This window comes from Anomaloglossus baeobatrachus, chromosome 8 (assembly GCF_048569485.1).
Source record: "Anomaloglossus baeobatrachus isolate aAnoBae1 chromosome 8, aAnoBae1.hap1, whole genome shotgun sequence".
In the NCBI taxonomy this organism is placed as follows: Eukaryota; Metazoa; Chordata; class Amphibia; order Anura; family Aromobatidae; genus Anomaloglossus; species Anomaloglossus baeobatrachus.
In genome coordinates, this window is record NC_134360.1 from 241280625 (window position 1) to 241302132 (window position 21508).

The following is a 21508-nucleotide window of genomic DNA, read 5'->3' on the forward strand; positions in this document are numbered from 1 at the left end:
GAGCACACAGCTGGCCTCCACCACCACAGCTGCACCAAAAACAACAACAACAACTGCGATCACAGTGCCAACCTCCACCACCACTGCTGCAACAACAACAACCGCCATCACCGAGCCGGCCTCTACCACCACAGCAGCAACAACAACTGCGACTACAGTGCCAGTCTCCACCACCACAGAGGCAACAACAACAACTGCGACCACAGAGCTTGCCTCCACCAACACAGCAGAAACAACTAGAACAACAACCGCGACCACAGAGCCAGCCTCCACCACTACAGAAGCAACAACTGCGACCACAGAGCCGACCTCAATCACCACAGGATCAACAACAACTGCAACCACAGAGCCGGCATCCACCACCACAGGAGCAACAACAACAACTGCGACCACAGTGCCAGCCTCCATCAGCACAGCATCAGCAACAACAACCGCAGCTACAGAGCTGGCCTCCACAACCACAGCAGCAGCGATAACAACCGTAGCTACAGAGGTGGCCTCAACCACCAGAGCAGCAGCAACAACAACTGTGACCACAGACCCAGCCTTAACCACCACAACAGCAACACAAACAACTGCGAATACAGAGCCGGCCTCCACCCCCACAGCAAAAACAACAACAACAACTGCAACCACAGAGCTGGCATCCACCAACGCTTCAGCAACAATAACTGCAACCACCGAGCCGGCCTCCACCACCACAGCAGCAACAACAACAACTGCGACCACAGTGCCAGTCTCCCCCACCACAGCTGCTACAACAACAACAAACGCGATCACCGAGCCGGCCTCCACCACCTCAGCAGCAACAACAACAACTGCGACCACAATGCCAGTCTCCACCACCACAGAGGCAACAACAACAACTGCGACCACAGAGCCGGCCTCCACCACCACAGCAGTAACAACAACAACCGCGACCACAGAGTCCACCTCCACCACCACAGCAGCAACAACAACAACTGCGAATACAGAGCCGGCATCCACCACCACAGCAGCAACAACAACAACTGCGACCACAGTGCCAGTCTCCACCACCACAGCAGCAACAACAACAACCGCGACAACAGAGTCCACCTCCACCACCACAGCAGCAGCAACAACAACCGCAGCTACAGAGCTGGCCTCCACCACCACAGCAGCAGTAACAACAACCACAGCTACAGAGCCGGCCTCCACCACCAATGCAGCAGCAACAACAACTGCGACCACAGAGCCGGCGTCCACAACCACAGCAGCAACAACTGCGACCACAGAGCCGGCATCCACCACCACAGCAGCAAGAACAACAACCGCGACCACAGAGCTTGCCTCCACCACCACAGCAGAAACAACTACAACAACAACCGCGACAACAGAGCCGGCCTCCACCACTACAGAAGCAACAACAACTGCGACCACAGAGCCGGCCTCCACCACCACAGCTGCAACAACAACAACTGCGACTACAGATAAAGCCTCCACCACCACAGCAGCAGCAACAACAACCGCAGCTACAGAGCTGGCCTCCACCACCACAGCAGCAGCAACAAGAACCGCAGCTACAGAGCTGGCCTCCACCACCACAGCAGCAGCAATAACAACCGTGACCACAGAGCCGGCCTTAACCACCACAGGAGCAACAACAACAACCGCGACCACAGAGCCGGCCTTAACCACCACAGCAGCAACAACAAAAACTGCGAATACAGAACCGGCCTCCTCCACCACAGCAGCAACAACAACAACAACTGCAACCACAGAGTCGGCCTCCACCACCACATCAGCAACAACAACAACTGCAACCTCAGTACCGGCCTCCACCACAACAGTAGCAAAAACAACAAGAAATGCGAACACACAGCTGGCCTCCACCACCACAGCTGCACCAAAAACAACAACAACTGCGATCACAGTGCCAGCCTTCACCACTACAGCTGCAACAACAACAACCGCCATCACCGAGCCGGCCTCCACCACCACAGCAGCAACAACAACTGCGACTACAGTGCCAGTCTCCACCACCACAGAGGCAAAAACAACAACTGCGACCACAGAGCTTGCCTCCACCACCACAGCAGAAACAACTACAACAACAACAGCGAGCACAGAGCCGGCGTCCACAAGCACAGCAGCAATAACTGCGACCACAGAGCTGGCATCCACCACCACAGCAGCAAGAACAACAACCGCGACCACAGAGCTTGCCTCCACCACCACAGCAGAAACAACTACAACAACAACCGCGACAACAGAGCCGGCCTCCACCACTACAGAAGCAACAACAACTGCGACCACAGAGCCGACCTCAACCACCACAGCATCAGCAACAACAACTGCGACTACAGAGCCGGCATCCACCACCACAGGAGCAATAACAACAACAACAACAACTGCAACCATAGAGCTGGCATCCACCATCGCAACAGCAACAATAACTGCAACCACAGAGCCGGCCTCCACCACCACAGCAGCAACAACTGCGACCACAGTGCCAGTCTCCACCACTGCAGAGGCAACAACAACAACTGTGACCACAGAGCCGGCCTCCACCACCACAGCAGTAACAACAACAACCGCGACCACAGAGTCCACCTCCACCACCACAGCAGCAGCAACAACAACCGCAGCTACAGAGCCGGCCTCCACCACCACAGCAGCAGCAACAACAACTGCGACCACAGTGCCAGCCTCCACCACCACAGCTGCAACAACAACAACCGCTATCTCCGAGCCGGCCTCCATTACCACAGCAGCAACAACAACAACTGCGACCACAGTGCCAGTCTCCACCACCACAGAGGTAACAACAACAACTGCGACCACAGAGCCGACCTCCACCACCACAGTAGCAACAACAACAACCGCGACCACAGAGTCCACCTCCACCACCACAGCAGCAGCAACAACAACCGCAGCTACAGAGACGGCCTCCACCACCACAGCAGCAGCAACAACAACCGCAGCTACAGAGCCGGCCTCCACCACCACAGCAGCAGTAACAACAATCGCAGCTACAGAGTCGGCCTCCACCACCACAGCAGCAGCAACAATAACTGCGACCACAGATCCGGCGTCCACAACCACAGCAGCAACAACAACTGCAACCACAGAGCCGGCATCCACCACCACAGCAGAAACAACTACAACAACAACCGTGACAACAGAGCCGGCCTCCACCACTACAGAAGCAACAACAACTGCGACCACAGAGCCGACCTCAACCACCACAGCATCAACAACAACAACTGCGACTACAAAGCCGGCATCCACCACCGCAGGAGAAACAACAACAAAAATCGCAAGCACAGAGCCAACCTCCAACACCACAGCAGCAACAACAACAACTGCAACCACAGAGTTGGCATCCACCACTGCAACAGCAACAATAACTGCAACCACAGAGCCGGCCTCTACCACCACAGCAGTAACAACAACAAGTACGACCACAGTGCCAGTCTCCACCACCACAGAGGCAACAACAACAACTGCGACCACAGAGCTTGCCTCCACCACCACAGCAGAAACAACTACAACAACAACCGCGACCACAGAGCCGGCCTCCACCACTACAGAAGCAACAACTGCGACCACAGAGCCGACCTCAACCACCACAGGATCAACAACAACCGCGACCACAGAGTCCACCTCCACCATCACAGCAGCATCAACAACAACCGCAGCTACAGAGCCGGCCTCCACCACCACAGCAGCAGCAACAACAACCGCAGCTACAGAGTCGGCCTCCATCACCACAGCAGCAGCAACAACAACCGTGACCACAGAGCTGGCCTTAACCACCACAGCAGCAACAACAACAACCGCGACCACAGAGCCGGCCTTAACCACCACAGAAGCAACAACAAAAACTGTGAATACAGAGCCGGCCTCCCCCACAACAGCAGCAACAACAACAACAACTGCAACCACAGAGTCGGCTTCCACCACCACAGCAGCAACAACAACAACAACAACTGCAACCTCACTACCATCCTCCACCACCACAGTAGCAAAAACAACAACAAATGCGAACACACAGCTGGCCTCCACCACCACAGCTGCACCAAAAACAACAACAACAACTGCGACCACAGTGCCAGCCTCCACCACCACAGCTGGAACAACAACAACCGCGATCACCGAGCCGGCCTCCACCACCACAGCAGCAACAACAACAACTGCGACCACAGTGCCAGTCTCCACCACCACAAAGGCAACAACAACAACTGTGACCACAGAGCCAGCCTCCACCACCACAGCAGCAACAACAACAACCGCGACCACAGAGTCCACCTCCACCACCACAGCAGCAGCAACAACCGCAGCTACAGAGCCGGCCTCCACCACCACAGCAGCAGCAACAACAACTGCGACCGCAGAGCCGGCGTCCACAGCAACAACAACAACTGCGACCACAGAGCCGACATCCACCACCACAGCAGCAAGAACAACAACTGCGACCACAGAGCTTGCCTCCACTACCACAGCAGAAACAACTACAGCAACAACCGTGATAACAGAGCCGGCCTCCACCACTACAGAAGCAACAACAACCGCGACCACAGAGTCCACCTCCACCACCACAGCAGCAGCAACAACAACCGCATCTACAGAGCCGGCCTCCACCACCACAGCAGCAGCAAAAACAACCGCAGCTACAGAGCTGGCCTCCACCACCACAGCAGCAGCAATAACAACCGTAGCTACAGAGCTGGCCTCAACCACCACAGCAGCAGCAACAACAACCGTGACCACAGAGCCGGCCTTAACCACCACAGCAGCAACAACAACAACCGCGACCACAGAATCGGCCTTAACCACCACAGCAGCAACAACAAAAACTGTGAATACAGAGCCGGCCTCCACCACCACAGCAGCAACAACAACAACTGCAACCTCAGTACCGGCCTCCACCACCACAGTAGCAAAAACAACAAGAAAAGCGAGCACACAGCTGGCCTCCACCACCACAGCTGCACCAAAAACAACAACAACAACTGCGATCACAGTGCCAACCTCCACCACCACTGCTGCAACAACAACAACCGCCATCACCGAGCCGGCCTCTACCACCACAGCAGCAACAACAACTGCGACTACAGTGCCAGTCTCCACCACCACAGAGGCAACAACAACAACTGCGACCACAGAGCTTGCCTCCACCAACACAGCAGAAACAACTAGAACAACAACCGCGACCACAGAGCCAGCCTCCACCACTACAGAAGCAACAACTGCGACCACAGAGCCGACCTCAATCACCACAGGATCAACAACAACTGCAACCACAGAGCCGGCATCCACCACCACAGGAGCAACAACAACAACAACTGCGACCACAGTGCCAGCCTCCATCAGCACAGCATCAGCAACAACAACCGCAGCTACAGAGCTGGCCTCCACAACCACAGCAGCAGCGATAACAACCGTAGCTACAGAGGTGGCCTCAACCACCAGAGCAGCAGCAACAACAACTGTGACCACAGACCCAGCCTTAACCACCACAACAGCAACACAAACAACTGCGAATACAGAGCCGGCCTCCACCCCCACTGCAAAAACAACAACAACAACTGCAACCACAGAGCTGGCATCCACCAACGCTTCAGCAACAATAACTGCAACCACAGAGCCGGCCTCCACCACCACAGCAGCAACAACAACAACTGCGACCACAGTGCCAGTCTCCCCCACCACAGCTGCTACAACAACAACAAACGCGATCACCGAGCCGGCCTCCACCACCTCAGCAGCAACAACAACAACTGCGACCACAATGCCAGTCTCCACCACCACAGAGGCAACAACAACAACTGCGACCACAGAGCCGGCCTCCACCACCACAGCAGTAACAACAACAACCGCGACCACAGAGTCCACCTCCACCACCACAGCAGCAACAACAACAACTGCGAATACAGAGCCGGCATCCACCACCACAGCAGCAACAACAACAACTGCGACCACAGTGCCAGTCTCCACCACCACAGCAGCAACAACAACAACCGCGACAACAGAGTCCACCTCCACCACCACAGCAGCAGCAACAACAACCGCAGCTACAGAGCTGGCCTCCACCACCACAGCAGCAGTAACAACAACCACAGCTACAGAGCCGGCCTCCACCACCAATGCAGCAGCAACAACAACTGCGACCACAGAGCCGGCGTCCACAACCACAGCAGCAACAACTGCGACCACAGAGCCGGCATCCACCACCACAGCAGCAAGAACAACAACCGCGACCACAGAGCTTGCCTCCACCACCACAGCAGAAACAACTACAACAACAACCGCGACAACAGAGCCGGCCTCCACCACTACAGAAGCAACAACAACTGCGACCACAGAGCCGGCCTCCACCACCACAGCTGCAACAACAACAACTGCGACTACAGATAAAGCCTCCACCACCACAGCAGCAGCAACAACAACCGCAGCTACAGAGCTGGCCTCCACCACCACAGCAGCAGCAACAAGAACCGCAGCTACAGAGCTGGCCTCCACCACCACAGCAGCAGCAATAACAACCGTGACCACAGAGCCGGCCTTAACCACCACAGGAGCAACAACAACAACCGCGACCACAGAGCCGGCCTTAACCACCACAGCAGCAACAACAAAAACTGCGAATACAGACCCGGCCTCCACCACCACAGCAGCAACAACAACAACAACTGCAACCACAGAGTCGGCCTCCACCACCACATCAGCAACAACAACAACTGCAACCTCAGTACCGGCCTCCACCACAACAGTAGCAAAAACAACAAGAAATGCGAACACACAGCTGGCCTCCACCACCACAGCTGCACCAAAAACAACAACAACTGCGATCACAGTGCCAGCCTTCACCACTACAGCTGCAACAACAACAACCGCCATCACCGAGCCGGCCTCCACCACCACAGCAGCAACAACAACTGCGACTACAGTGCCAGTCTCCACCACCACAGAGGCAAAAACAACAACTGCGACCACAGAGCTTGCCTCCACCACCACAGCAGAAACAACTACAACAACAACAGCGAGCACAGAGCCGGCGTCCACAAGCACAGCAGCAATAACTGCGACCACAGAGCTGGCATCCACCACCACAGCAGCAAGAACAACAACCGCGACCACAGAGCTTGCCTCCACCACCACAGCAGAAACAACTACAACAACAACCGCGACAACAGAGCCGGCCTCCACCACTACAGAAGCAACAACAACTGCGACCACAGAGCCGACCTCAACCACCACAGCATCAGCAACAACAACTGCGACTACAGAGCCGGCATCCACCACCACAGGAGCAATAACAACAACAACAACAACTGCAACCATAGAGCTGGCATCCACCATCGCAACAGCAACAATAACTGCAACCACAGAGCCGGCCTCCACCACCACAGCAGCAACAACTGCGACCACAGTGCCAGTCTCCACCACTGCAGAGGCAACAACAACAACTGTGACCACAGAGCCGGCCTCCACCACCACAGCAGTAACAACAACAACCGCGACCACAGAGTCCACCTCCACCACCACAGCAGCAGCAACAACAACCGCAGCTACAGAGCCGGCCTCCACCACCACAGCAGCAGCAACAACAACTGCGACCACAGAGCCGGCTTCCACCACCACAGCTGTAACAACAACAACTGTGACAACAGATAAAGCCTCCACCACCACAGCAGCAGCAACAACAACTGCAGCTACAGAGCTGGCCTCCACCACCACAGCAGCAGCAACAACAACCGTGACCACAGAGCCGGCCTTAACCACCACAGCAGCAACAACAACAACCGAGACCACAGAGCCGGTCTTAACCACCACAGCAGCAACAACAAAAACTGCGAATACAGAGCCGGCCTCCACCACCACAGCAGCAACAACAACAACAACAACTGCAACCACAGCGTCGGCCTCCACCACCACATCAGCAACAACAACAACTGCAACCTCAGTACCGGCCTCCACCACCACAGTAGCAAAAACAACAAGAAATGCGAACACACAGCTGGCTTCCACCACCACAGCTGCACCAAAAACAACAACAACAACTGCGATCACAGTGCCAGCATCCACCACTACAGCTGCAACAACAACCGCCATCACCGAGCCGGCCTCCACCACCACAGCAGCAACAACAACTGCGACTACAGTGCCAGTCTCCACCACCACAGAGGCAACAACAACAACTGCGACTACAGTGCCAGTCTCCACCACCACAGAGGCAACAACAACAACTGCGACCACAGAGCTTGCCTCCACCACCACAGCAGAAACAACTACAACAACAGCCGCGACCACAGAGCCGGCCTCCACCACTACAGAAGCAACAACTGCGACCACAGAGCCAACCTCAATCACCACAGGATCAACAACAACTGCGACCACAGAGCCAGCATCCACTACCACAGGAGCAACAACAACTGCGACCACAGTGCCAGCCTCCACCACCACAGCAGCAGCAACAACAACCGCAGCTACAGAGCTGGCCTCCACCACAACAGCAGCAGGAATAACAACCATAGCTACAGAGGTGGCCTCCACCACCACAGCAGTAACAACAACAACCGCGACCACAGAGTCCACCTCCACCACCACAGCAGCAGCAACAACAACCGCAGCTACAGAGCCGGCCTCCACCACCACAGCAGCAGTAACAACAACCGCAGCTACAGAGCCGTCCTCCACCACCACAGCAGCAGCAACAACAACTGCGACCACAGAGCCGGATTCCACCACCACAGCTGCAACAACAACAACTGCGACTACAGATTCGGCCTCCACCACCACAGCAGAAGCAACAACAATCGCAGCTACAGAGCTGGCCTCCACCACCACAGCAGCAACAACAACAACTGCGAATACAGAGCCGGCATCCACCACCACAGCAGCAACAACAACAACTGCGACCACAGTGCCAGTCTCCACCACCACAGAGGCAACAACAACAACTGCGACCACAGAGCCAGCCTCCACCACCACAGCAGCAACAACAACAACCGCGACCACAGAGTCCACCTCCACTACCACAGCAGCAGTAACAACAACCGCAGCTACAGAGCTGGCCTCCACCACCACAGCAGCAGTAACAACAACCGCAGCTACAGAGCCGGCCTCCACCACCACAGCAGCAGCAAAAACAACTGCGACCACAGAGCCGGCGTCCACAACCACAGCAGCAACAACAACTGCAACCACAGAGCCGGCATCCACCACCACAGCAGCAAGAACAACAACCGCGACCACAGAGCTTGTTTCCACCACCACAGCAGAAACAACTACAACAACAACCGCGACAACAGAGCCGGCCTTCACCACTACAGAAGCAACAACAACTGCGACCATAGAGCCAATCTCAACCACCACAGCATTAACAACAACAACTGCGACTACACAGCCGGCATCCACCACCACAGGAGCAACAACAACAACAACAATTGCAACTACAGAGCTGGCATCCAGCACCGCAACAGCAACAATAACTGCAACCACAGAGCCGGCCTCCACCACTACAGCAGCAAGAACAACAACAACTGCGACCACAGTGCCAGCCTCCACCATCACAGCTGCAACAACAACAACCGTCATCACTGAGCCGGCCTCCACCACCACAGCAGCAACAACAACAACTGCGACTACAGTGTCAGTCTATACCACCACAGAGGCAACAACAACAACTGCGACCACAGAACTTGCCTCCACCACCACAGCAGAAAAAACTACAACAACAACAGCGACCACAGAGCCGGCGTCCACAACCACAGCAGCAACAACTGCGACCACAGACCTGGCATCCACCACCACAGTAGCAAGAAACACAACCGCGACCACAGAGCTTGCCTCCACCACCACAGCAGAAACAATGACAACAACAACAGCGACCACAGAGCCGGCCTCCACAACTACAGAAGCAACAACAACTGCGACCACAGAGCCGACCTCAACCACCACAGCATCAACAACAACAACTGCGACTACAGAGCCGGCATCCACCACCACAGGAGCAACAACAACAACAACAACTGCAACCACAGAGCTGGCATCCACCACCGCAACAGCAACAATAACTGCAACCACAGAGCCGGCCTCCACCACCAAAGCAGCAACAACAACTGCGACCACAGTGCCAGCCTCCACCACCACAGCTGCAACAACAACCGCCATCACCGAGCCGGCCTCCACCACCACAGCAGCAACAACAACTGCGACCACAGTGCCAGTCTCCACCACCACAGAGGCAACAACAACTGCGACCACAGAGCTTGCCTCCACCACCACAGCAGAAACAACTAGAACAACAACCGCGACCACAGAGCCGGCCTACACCACTACAGAAGCAACAACTGCGACCACAGAGCCGACCTCAATCACCACAGGATCAAGAACAACAACTGCGACTACAGAGCCGGCCTCCACCACTACAGAAGCAACAACAACTGCGACCACAGAGCCGACCTCAACCACCACCGGATCAAGAACAACAACTGCGACTACAGCGCCGGCATCCACCATTACAGGGGGAACAACAACAACAACTGCAACCACAGAGCTGGCATCCACCAGCACAACAGCAACAACAACAACTGCGACTACAGAGCCGGCATCCACCACCACAGCAGCAACAACAACAACAACTGCAATCACAGAGCTGGCATCCACCACCGCAACAGCAACAACAACTGCAATCACAGAACCGGCCTCCACCACCACAGCAGCAACAACAACAACAACCGCGATCACCGAGCCGGCCTCCACCACAGCAGCAACAACAACAACTGCGACCACAGTGCCAGTCTCCACCACCACAGAGGTAACAACAATAACTGCAACAACAGAGCCGGCCTCCACCACCACAGTAGCAACAACAACAACCGCGACCACAGAGTCCACCTCCACCACCACAGCATTAACAACAACAACTGCGACTACAGAGCCGGCATCCACCACCACAGGAGCAACAACAACAACAACAATTGCAACTACAGAGCTGGCATCCAGCACCGCAACAGCAACAATAACTGCAACCACAGAGCCGGCCTCCACCATCACAGCTGCAACAACAACAACCGCCATCACCGAGCCGGCCTCCACCACCACAGCAGCAACCACAACAACTGCGACTACAGTGTCAGTCTATACCACCACAGAGGCAACAACAACAACTGCGACCACAGAGCTTGCCTCCACCACCACAGCAGAAAAAACTACAACAACAACAGCGACCAGAGAGCCGGCGTCCACAACCACAGCAGCAACAACTGCGACCACAGACCTGGCATCCACCACCACAGTAGCAAGAAACACAACCGCGACCACAGAGCTTGCCTTCACCACCACAGCAGAAACAACGACAACAACAACAATGACCACAGAGCCGGCCTCCACAACTACAGAAGCAACAACAACTGTCACCACAGAGCCGACCTCAACCACCACAGCATCAACAACAACAACTGCGACTACAGAGCCGGCATCCACCACCACAGGAGCAACAACAACAACAACAACAACAACTGCAACCACAGAGCTGGCATCCACCACCGCAACAGCAACAATAACTACAACCACAGAGCCGGCCTCCACCACCACAGCAGCAACAACAACAACAACTGCGACCACAGTGCCAGCCTCCACCACCACAGCATCAGCAACAACTGCAGCTACAGAGCTGGCCTCAACTACCACAGCAGCAGCAACAACAACAGTGACCACAGAGCCGGCCTTAACCACCACAGCAGCAACAAAAACAACAGCGAATACAGAGCCGGCCTCCACCCCTACAGCAGCAACAACAACAACTGCAACCACAGAGCCGGCCTCCACCACCACAGTAGCAACAACAACAAACACTGCAACCACAGAGCTGGCATTCACCACCACAACAGCAACAATAACTGTAACCACAGAGCCGTCCTCCACCACCACAGCAGCAACAACAACAACAACTGCGACCACAGTGCCAGTCTCCACCACCACAGAGGCAACAACAACAACTGTGACCACAGAGCCGGCCTCCACCGCCACAGCAGTAACAACAACAACCGCGACCACAGAGTCCACCTCCACCACCACAGCTACAGCAACAACAACCGCAGCTACAGAGCCGGCCTCCACCACCACAGCAGCAGCAACAACAACTGCGACCACAGAGCCGGCATCCACCACCACAGCAGCAGCAATAACAACCGTAGCTACAGAGCCGGCATTAACCACCACAGCAGCAACAACAACAACTGTGAATACAGAGCCGGCATCCACCACCACAGCAGCAACAACAACAACAACTGCAACTACAGAGTCGGCCTCCACCAACACAGCAGCAACAACAACAACAACAACTGCGACCACAGTACCGGCCTCCACCACCACAGCAGCAACAACAACGACTGCGACCACAGAGCCGGCGTCCACGACCACAGCAGCAACAACAACTGCGACCACAGATCTTGCCTCCACCACCACAGCAGAAACAACTACAACAACAACAGCGACCACAGAGCCGGCCTCCACCACTACAGAAGCAACAACAACTGCGACCACAGAGCCGACCTCAACCAGCACAGCATCAACAACAACAACTGCAACTACAGAGCCGGCATCCACCACCACAGCAGCAACAACAACAACAACTGCAATCACAGAGCTGGCATCCACCACCGCAACAGCAACAACAACTGCAACCACAGAACCGGCCTCCACCACCACAGCAGCAACAACAACAACAACCGCGATCACCGAGCCGGCCTCCACCACAGCAGCAACAACAACAACTGCGACCACAGTGCCAGTCTCCACCACCACAGAGGTAACAACAATAACTGCAACAACAGAGCCGGCCTCCACCACCACAGTAGCAACAACAACAACCGCGACCACAGAGTCCACCTCCACCACCACAGCAGGAGCAACAACAACCGCAGCTACAGAGCCGGCCTCCACCACCACAGCAGCAACAACAACAACCGCAGCTTCAGAGCTGGCCTCCACCACCACAGCAGCAGCAATAACAACCATAGCTACAGAGCTGGCCTCAACCACCACAGCAGCAGCAACAACCGTGACCACAGAGCCGGCCTTAACCACCACAGCAGCAACAGCAACAACTGCGACCACAGAGCCGGCCTTAACCACCACAGCAGCAACAACAACAACTGCGAATACAGAGCCGGCCTTCACCAACACAGCAGCAACAACAACAACAACTGCAAACACAGAGTCGGCCTCCACCACCACACCAGCAACAACAACAACAACAACTGCGACCTCAGTACCGGCCTCCACCATCACAGTAGCAAAAACAACAACATATGCGAACACACAGCTGGCCTCCACCACCACAGCTACACCAACAACAACCGCGATCACAGAGCCGGCCTCCACCACCACAGCAGCAACAACAACGACTGCGACCACAGAGCCGGCGTCCACGACCACAGCAGCAACAACAACTGCGACCACAGAACTTGCCTCCACCACCACAGCAGAAACAACTACAACAACAACAGCGACCGCAGAGCCGGCCTCCACCACTACAGAAGCAACAACAACTGCGACCACAGAGCCGACCTCAACCACCACAGCATCAACAACAACAACTGCGACTACAGAGCCGACATCCACCACCACAGCAGCAACAACAACAACAACTGCAATCACAGAGCTGGCATCCACCACCGCAACAGCAACAACAACTGCGACCACAGTGCCAGTCTCCACCACCACAGAGGTAACAACAATTACTGCAACAACAGAGCCGGCCTCCACCACCACAGTAGCAACAACAACAACCGCGACCACAGAGTCCACCTCCACCACCACAGCAGCAGCAACAACAACTGCAGCTACAGAGCCGGCCTCCACCACCACAGCAGCAACAACAACAACCGCAGCTTCAGAGCTGGCCTCCACCACCACAGCAGCAGCAATAACAACCATAGCTACAGAGCTGGCCTCAACCACCACAGCAGCAGCAAGAACCGTGACCACAGAGCCGGCCTTAACCACCACAGCAGCAACAGCAACAACTGCGACCACAGAGCCGGCCTTAACCACCACAGCAGCAACAACAACAACAGCGAATACAGAGCCGACCTTCACCAACACAGCAGCAACAACAACAACAACTGCAACCACAGAGTCGGCCTCCACCACCACACCAGCAACAACAACAACAACAACTGCGACCTCAGTACCGGCCTCCACCATCACAGTAGCAAAAACAACAACAAATGCGATCACACAGCTGGCCTCCACCACCACAGCTGCACCAACAACAACCACGATCACAGAGCCGGCCTCCACAACCACAGCAGGAACATCAACAACAACTTCGACCACAGAGCTGGCGTCCACAACCACAGCAGTAACAACAACTGCGACCACAGAGCCGGCATTCACCACCAAAGCAGCAAGAACAACAACCGCGACCACAGAGCTTGCATCCACCACCACAGCAGAAACAACTACAACAACAACCGCGACAACAGAGCCGGCCTCCACCACTACAGAAGCAACAAAAACTGCGACCACAGAGCCGACCTCAACCACCACAGCATCAACAAAAACAACTGCGACTACAGAGCCGGCATCCACCAACACAGGAGCAACAACAATAATCGCAAGCACAGAGCCAGCCTCCACCACCACAGCAGCAACAACAACAACAACAACTGCGACTACAGAGCCGGCCTCCACCACCACAGCAGCAACAACAACAACTGCGACCACAGAGTCCACCTCAAGCACCACAGCAGCAGCAACAACAACCGCAGCTACAGAGACGGCCTCCACCACCACAGCAGCAGCAACAACAACCGCAGCTACAGAGCCGGCCTCCACCACCACAGCAGCAGTAACAACAACCGCAGCTACAGAGCCGGCCTCCACCACCACAGCAGCAGCAACAATAACTGCGACCACAGAGCCGGCGTCCACAACCACAGCAGCAACAACTGCGACCACAGAGCCGGCATCCACCAACACAGCAGGAAGAACAACAACCGCGACCACAGCAGAAACAACTACAACAACAACCGTGATAACAGAGCCGGCCTCCACCACTACAGAAGCAACAACAACTGCGACCACAGAGCCGACCTCAACCACCACAGCATCAACAACAACAACTGCGACTACAGAGCCGGCATTCACCACCACAGGAGCAACAACAACAACTGCAACCACAGAGCTGGCATCCACCACCGCAACAGCAACAATAACTGCAACCACAGAGCCGGCCTCTACCACCACAGCAGCAACAACAACAAGTATGACCGCAGTGCCAGTCTCCACCACCACAGAGGCAACAACAACAATCGCAAGCACAGAGTCGGCATCCACCACCAGAGCAGCAACAACAACAACTGCAACCACAGAGCTGGCATCCACCAGCGCAACAGCAACAACAACTGCAACCACAGAGCCGGCCTCCACCACCACAGCAGCAACAACAACAACAACTGCGACCACAGTGCCAGCCTCCACCACCACAGCATCAGCAACAACAACCGCAGCTACAGAGCTGGCCTCAACCACCACAGCAGCAGCAACAACAACCGTGACCACAGAGCCGGCCTTAACCACCACAGCAGCAACAAAAACAACAGCGAATACAGAGCCGGCCTCCACCCCTAAAGCAGCAACAACAACAACTGCAACCACAGAGCCGGCCTCCACCACCACAGCAGCAACAACAACAACAACAACAACTGCAACCACAGAGCTGGCATTCACCAGCGCAACAGCAACAACAACAACTGCAACCACAGAGCCGGCCTCCACCAGCACAGCAGCAACAACAACAACAACTGCGACCACAGTGCCAGCCTCCACCACTACAGCATCAGCAACAACAACCGCAGCTACAGAGCTGGCCTCAACCACCACAGCAGCAGTAACAACAACCGTGACCACAGTGCCAGTCTCCACCACCACAGAGGCAACAACAACAACTGTGACCACAGAGCCGGCCTCCACCACCACAGCAGTAACAACAACAACCGCGACCACAGAGTCCACCTCCACCACCACAGCAACAACAACCGCAGCTACAGAGCTGGCCTCCACCACCACAGCAGCAGCAACAACAACTGCGACCACAGAGCCGGCTTCCACCACCACAGCTGCAACAACAACAACTGCGACTACAGAGCCGGCATCCACCACCACAGCAGCAGCAATAACAACCGTAGCTACAGAGCCGGCCTTAACCACCACAGCAGCAACAACAACAACTGTGAATACAGAGTCGGCATCCACCACCACAGCAGCAACAACAACAACAACTGCAACTACAGAGTCGGCCTCCACCAACACAGCAGTAGCAGCAACAACAACAACAACTGCAACCACAGTACCGGCCTCCACCACCACAGCAGCAACAACAACGACTGCGACCACAGAGCCAACGTCCACGACCACAGCAGCAACAACAACTGCGACCACAGAACTTGCCTCCACCACCACAGCAGAAACAACTACAACAACAACAGCGACCACAGAGCCGGCCTCCACCACTACAGAAGCAACAACTGCGACCACAGAGCCGACCTCAGTCATCACAGCAGCAACAACAACAACTGCGACCACAGTGCCAGTCTCCACCACCAAAAAGGTAACAACAATAACTGCAACAACAGAGCCAGCCTCCACCACCACAGTAGCAACAACAACAACCGCGACCACAGAGTCCACCTCCACCACCACAGCATTAACAACAACAACTGCGACTACAGAGCCGGCATCCACCACCACAGGAGCAACAACAACAACAATTGCAACTACAGATCTGGCATCCAGCACCGCAAGAGCAACAATAACTGCAACCACAGAGCCGGCCTCCACCATCACAGCTGCAACAACAACAACCGCCGCCATCACCGAGCCGACCTCCACCACCACAGCAGCAACAACAACAACTGCGACTACAGTGTCAGTCTATACCACCACAGAGGCAACAACAACAACTGCGACCACAGAGCTTGCCTCCACCACCACAGCAGAAAAAACTACAACAACAACAGCGACCACAGAGCCGGCGTCCACAACCACAGCAGCAACAACTGCGACCACAGACCTGGCATCCACCACCACAGTGGCAAGAAAGACAACCGCGACCACAGAGCTTGCCTCCACAACCACAGCAGAAACAGCGACAACAACAACAGCGACCACAGAGCCGGCCTCCACAACTACAGAAGCAACAACAACTGCGACCACAGAGCCGACCTCAACCACCACAGCATCAACAACAACAACTGCGACTACAGAGCCGGCATCCACCACCACAGGAGCAACAACAACAACAACAACAACTGCAGCCACAGAGCTGGCATCCACCACCGCAACAGCAACAATAACTGCAACCACAGAGCCGGCCTCCACCACCAAAGCAGCAACAACAACTGCGACCACAGTGCCAGCCTCCACCACCACAGCTACAACAACAACCGCCATCACCGAGCCGGCCTCCACCACCACAGCAGCAACAACAACAACTGCGACCACAGTGCTTGCCTCCACCACCACAGCAGAAACAACTAGAACAACAACTGCGACCACAGAGCCGACCTCAATCACCACAGGATCAAGAACAACAACTGCGACTACAGAGCCGGCCTCCACCACTACAGAAGCAACAACAACTGCGACCACAGAGCCGACCTCAACCACCACCGGATCAAGAACAACAACTGCGACTACAGCGCCGGCATCCACCAGCGCAACAGCAACAACAACTGGAACCACAGAGCCGGCCTCCACCACCACAGCATCAACAACAACAACTGCGACTACAGAGCCTGCATCCACCACCACAGCAGCAACAACAACAACAACTGCAATCACAGAGCTGGCATCCACCACCGCAACAGCAACAACAACTGCAATCACAGAACCAGCCTCCACCACCACAGCAGCAACAACAACAACAACCGCGATCACCGAGCCGGCCTCCACCACAGCAGCAACAACAACAACTGCGACCACAGTGCCAGTCTCCACCACCACAGAGGTAACAACAATAACTGCAACAACAGAGCCGGCCTCCACCACCACAGTAGCAACAACAACAACCGCGACCACAGAGTCCACCTCCACCACCACAGCATTAACAACAACAACTGCGACTACAGAGCTGGCATCCACCACCACAGGAGCAACAACAACAACAACAATTGCAACTACAGAGCTGGCATCCAGCATCGCAACAGCAACAATAACTGCAACCACAGAGCCGGCCTCCACCATCACAGCTGCAACAACAACAACCGCCATCACCAAGCCGGCCTCCACCACCACAGCAGCAACCACAACAACTGCGACTACAGTGTCAGTCTATACCACCACAGAGGCAACAACAACAACTGCGACCACAGAGCTTGCCTCCACCACCACAGCAGAAAAAACTACAACAACAACAGCGACCAGAGAGCCGGCGTCCACAACCACAGCAGCAACAACTGCGACCACAGAGCCGGCCTTAACCACCACAGCAGCAACAACAACAACTGCGAATACAGAGCCGACCTTCACCAACACAGCAGCAACAACAACAACAACTGCAACCACAGAGTCGGCCTCCACCACCACACCAGCAACAACGACAACAACAACTGCGACCTCAGTACCGGCCTCCACCATCACAGTAGCAAAAACAACAACAAATGCGATCACACAGCTGGCCTCCACCACCACAGCTGCACCAACAACAACTGCGATCACAGAGCCGGCATTCACCACCAAAGCAGCAAGAACAACAACCGCGACCACAGAGCTTGCATCCACCACCACAGCAGAAACAACTACAACAACAACCGCGACAACAGAGCCGGCCTCCACCACTACAGAAGCAACAAAAACTGCGACCACAGAGCCGACCTCAACCACCACAGCATCAACAAAAACAACTGCGACTACAGAGCCGGCATCCACCACCACAGGAGCAACAACAACAATAATCGCAAGCACAGAGCCAGCCTCCACCACCACAGCAGCAACAACAACAACAACAACTGCGACTACAGAGCCGGCCTCCACCACCACAGCAGCAACAACAACAACTGCGACCACAGAGTCCACCTCAAGCACCACAGCAGCAGCAACAACAACCGCAGCTACAGAGACGGCCTCCACCACCACAGCAGCAGCAACAACAACCGCAGCTACAGAGCCGGCCTCCACCACCACAGCAGCAGTAACAACAACCGCAGCTACAGAGCCGGCCTCCACCACCACAGCAGCAGCAACAATAACTGCGACCACAGAGCCGGCGTCCACAACCACAGCAGCAACAACTGCGACCACAGAGCCGGCATCCACCAACACAGCAGGAAGAACAACAACCGCGACCACAGCAGAAACAACTACAACAACAACCGTGATAACAGAGCCGGCCTCCACCACTACAGAAGCAACAACAACTGCGACCACAGAGCCGACCTCAACCACCACAGCATCAACAACAACAACTGCGACTACAGAGCCGGCATTCACCACCACAGGAGCAACAACAACAACTGCAACCACAGAGCTGGCATCCACCACCGCAACAGCAACAATAACTGCAACCACAGAGCCGGCCTCTACCACCACAGCAGCAACAACAACAAGTACGACCGCAGTGCCAGTCTCCACCACCACAGAGGCAACAACAACAACAATCGCAAGCACAGAGTCGGCATCCACCACCAGAGCAGCAACAACAACAACTGCAACCACAGAGCTGGCATCCACCAGCACAACAGCAACAACAACTGCAACCACAGAGCCGGCCTCCACCACCACAGCAGCAACAACAACAACAACTGCGACCACAGTGCCAGCCTCCACCACCACAGCATCAGCAACAACAACCGCAGCTACAGAGCTGGCCTCAACCACCACAGCAGCAGCAACAACAACCGTGACCACAGAGCCGGCCTTAACCACCACAGCAGCAACAAAAACAACAGCGAATACAGAGCCGGCCTCCACCCCTACAGCAGCAACAACAACAACTGCAACCACAGAGCCGGCCTCCACCACCACAGCAGCAACAACAACAACAACAACTGCAAAAACAGAGCTGGCATTCACCAGCGCAACAGCAACAACAACAACTGCAACCACAGAGCCGGCCTCCACCAGCACAGCAGCAACAACAACAACAACTGCGACCACAGTGCCAGCCTCCACCACTACAGCATCAGCAACAACAACCGCAGCTACAGAGCTGGCCTCAACCACCACAGCAGCAGTAACAACAACCGTGACCACAGTGCCAGTCTCCACCACCACAGAGGCAACAACAACAACTGTGACCACAGAGCCGGCCTCCACCACCACAGCAGTAACAACAACAACCGCGACCACAGAGTCCACCTCCACCACCACAGCAACAACAACCACAGCTACAGAGCCGGCCTCCACCACCACAGCAGCAGCAACAACAACTGCGACCACAGAGCCGGCTTCCACCACCACAGCTGCAACAACAACAACTGCGACTACAGAGCCGGCATCCACCACCACAGCAGCAGCAATAACAACCGAAGCTACAGAGCCGGCCTTAACCACCACAGCAGCAACAACAACAACTGTGAATACAGAGTCGGCATCCACCACCACAGCAGCAACAACAACAACAACTGCAACTACAGAGTCGGCCTCCACCAACACAGCAGCAGCAACAACAACAACAACTGCAACCACAGTACCGGCCTCCACCACCACAGCAGCAACAACAACGACTGCGACCACAGAGCCGACGTCCACGACCACAGCAGCAACAACAACTGCGACCACAGAACTTGCCTCCACCACCACAGCAGAAACAACTACAACAACAACAGCGACCACAGAGCCGGCCTCCACCACTACAGAAGCAACAACAACTGCGACCACAGAGCCGACCTCAAGCACCACAGCATCAACAACAAGAACTGCGACTACAGAGCTGGCATCCACCACCACAGCAGCAACAAGAACAACTGCAACCACAGAGCTGGCATCCACCACTGCAACAGCAACAACAACTGCAACCACAGAACCGGCCTCCACCACAGCAGGAACAACAACAACTGCGACCACAGTGCCAGTCTCCACCACCAAAAAGGTAACAACAATAACTGCAACAACAGAGCCAGCCTCCACCACCACAGTAGCAACAACAACAACCGCGACCACAGAGTCCACCTCCACCACCACAGCAGCAGCAACAACAACCGCAGCTACAGAGCCGGCCTCCACCACCACAGCAGGAACAACAACAACCGCAGCTACAGAGCTGGCCTCCACCACCACAGCAGCAGCAATAACAACCGTAGCTACAGAGCTGGCCTCAACCACCACTGCAGCAGCAGCAACAACCGTGACCACAGAGCCGGCCTTAACCACCACAGCAGCAACAGCAACAACTACGAATACAGAGCCGGCTTTCACCAACACAGCAGCAACAACAACAACAACTGCAACCACAAAGTCAGCCTCCACCACCACACCAGCAACAACAACTGCGACCTCAGTACCGGCCTCCACCACCACAGTAGCAAAAACA

General features: G+C 55.4%; 1 protein-coding gene across 1 annotated transcript in view; it reads left to right on the forward strand.

Moving 5' to 3' along the window:
* The first annotated feature begins 9838 nt into the window (after positions 1–9838).
* LOC142250088 (uncharacterized) overlaps positions 9839–21508 on the forward strand; it is a 34628-nt gene continuing 22958 nt past the window's right edge. Inside the window, exon 1 of the mRNA XM_075322152.1 lies at positions 9839–10816. Within this exon, the coding sequence (XP_075178267.1) occupies positions 9839–10816 (978 nt within the window). The remainder of the gene's footprint in view (positions 10817–21508) is intronic.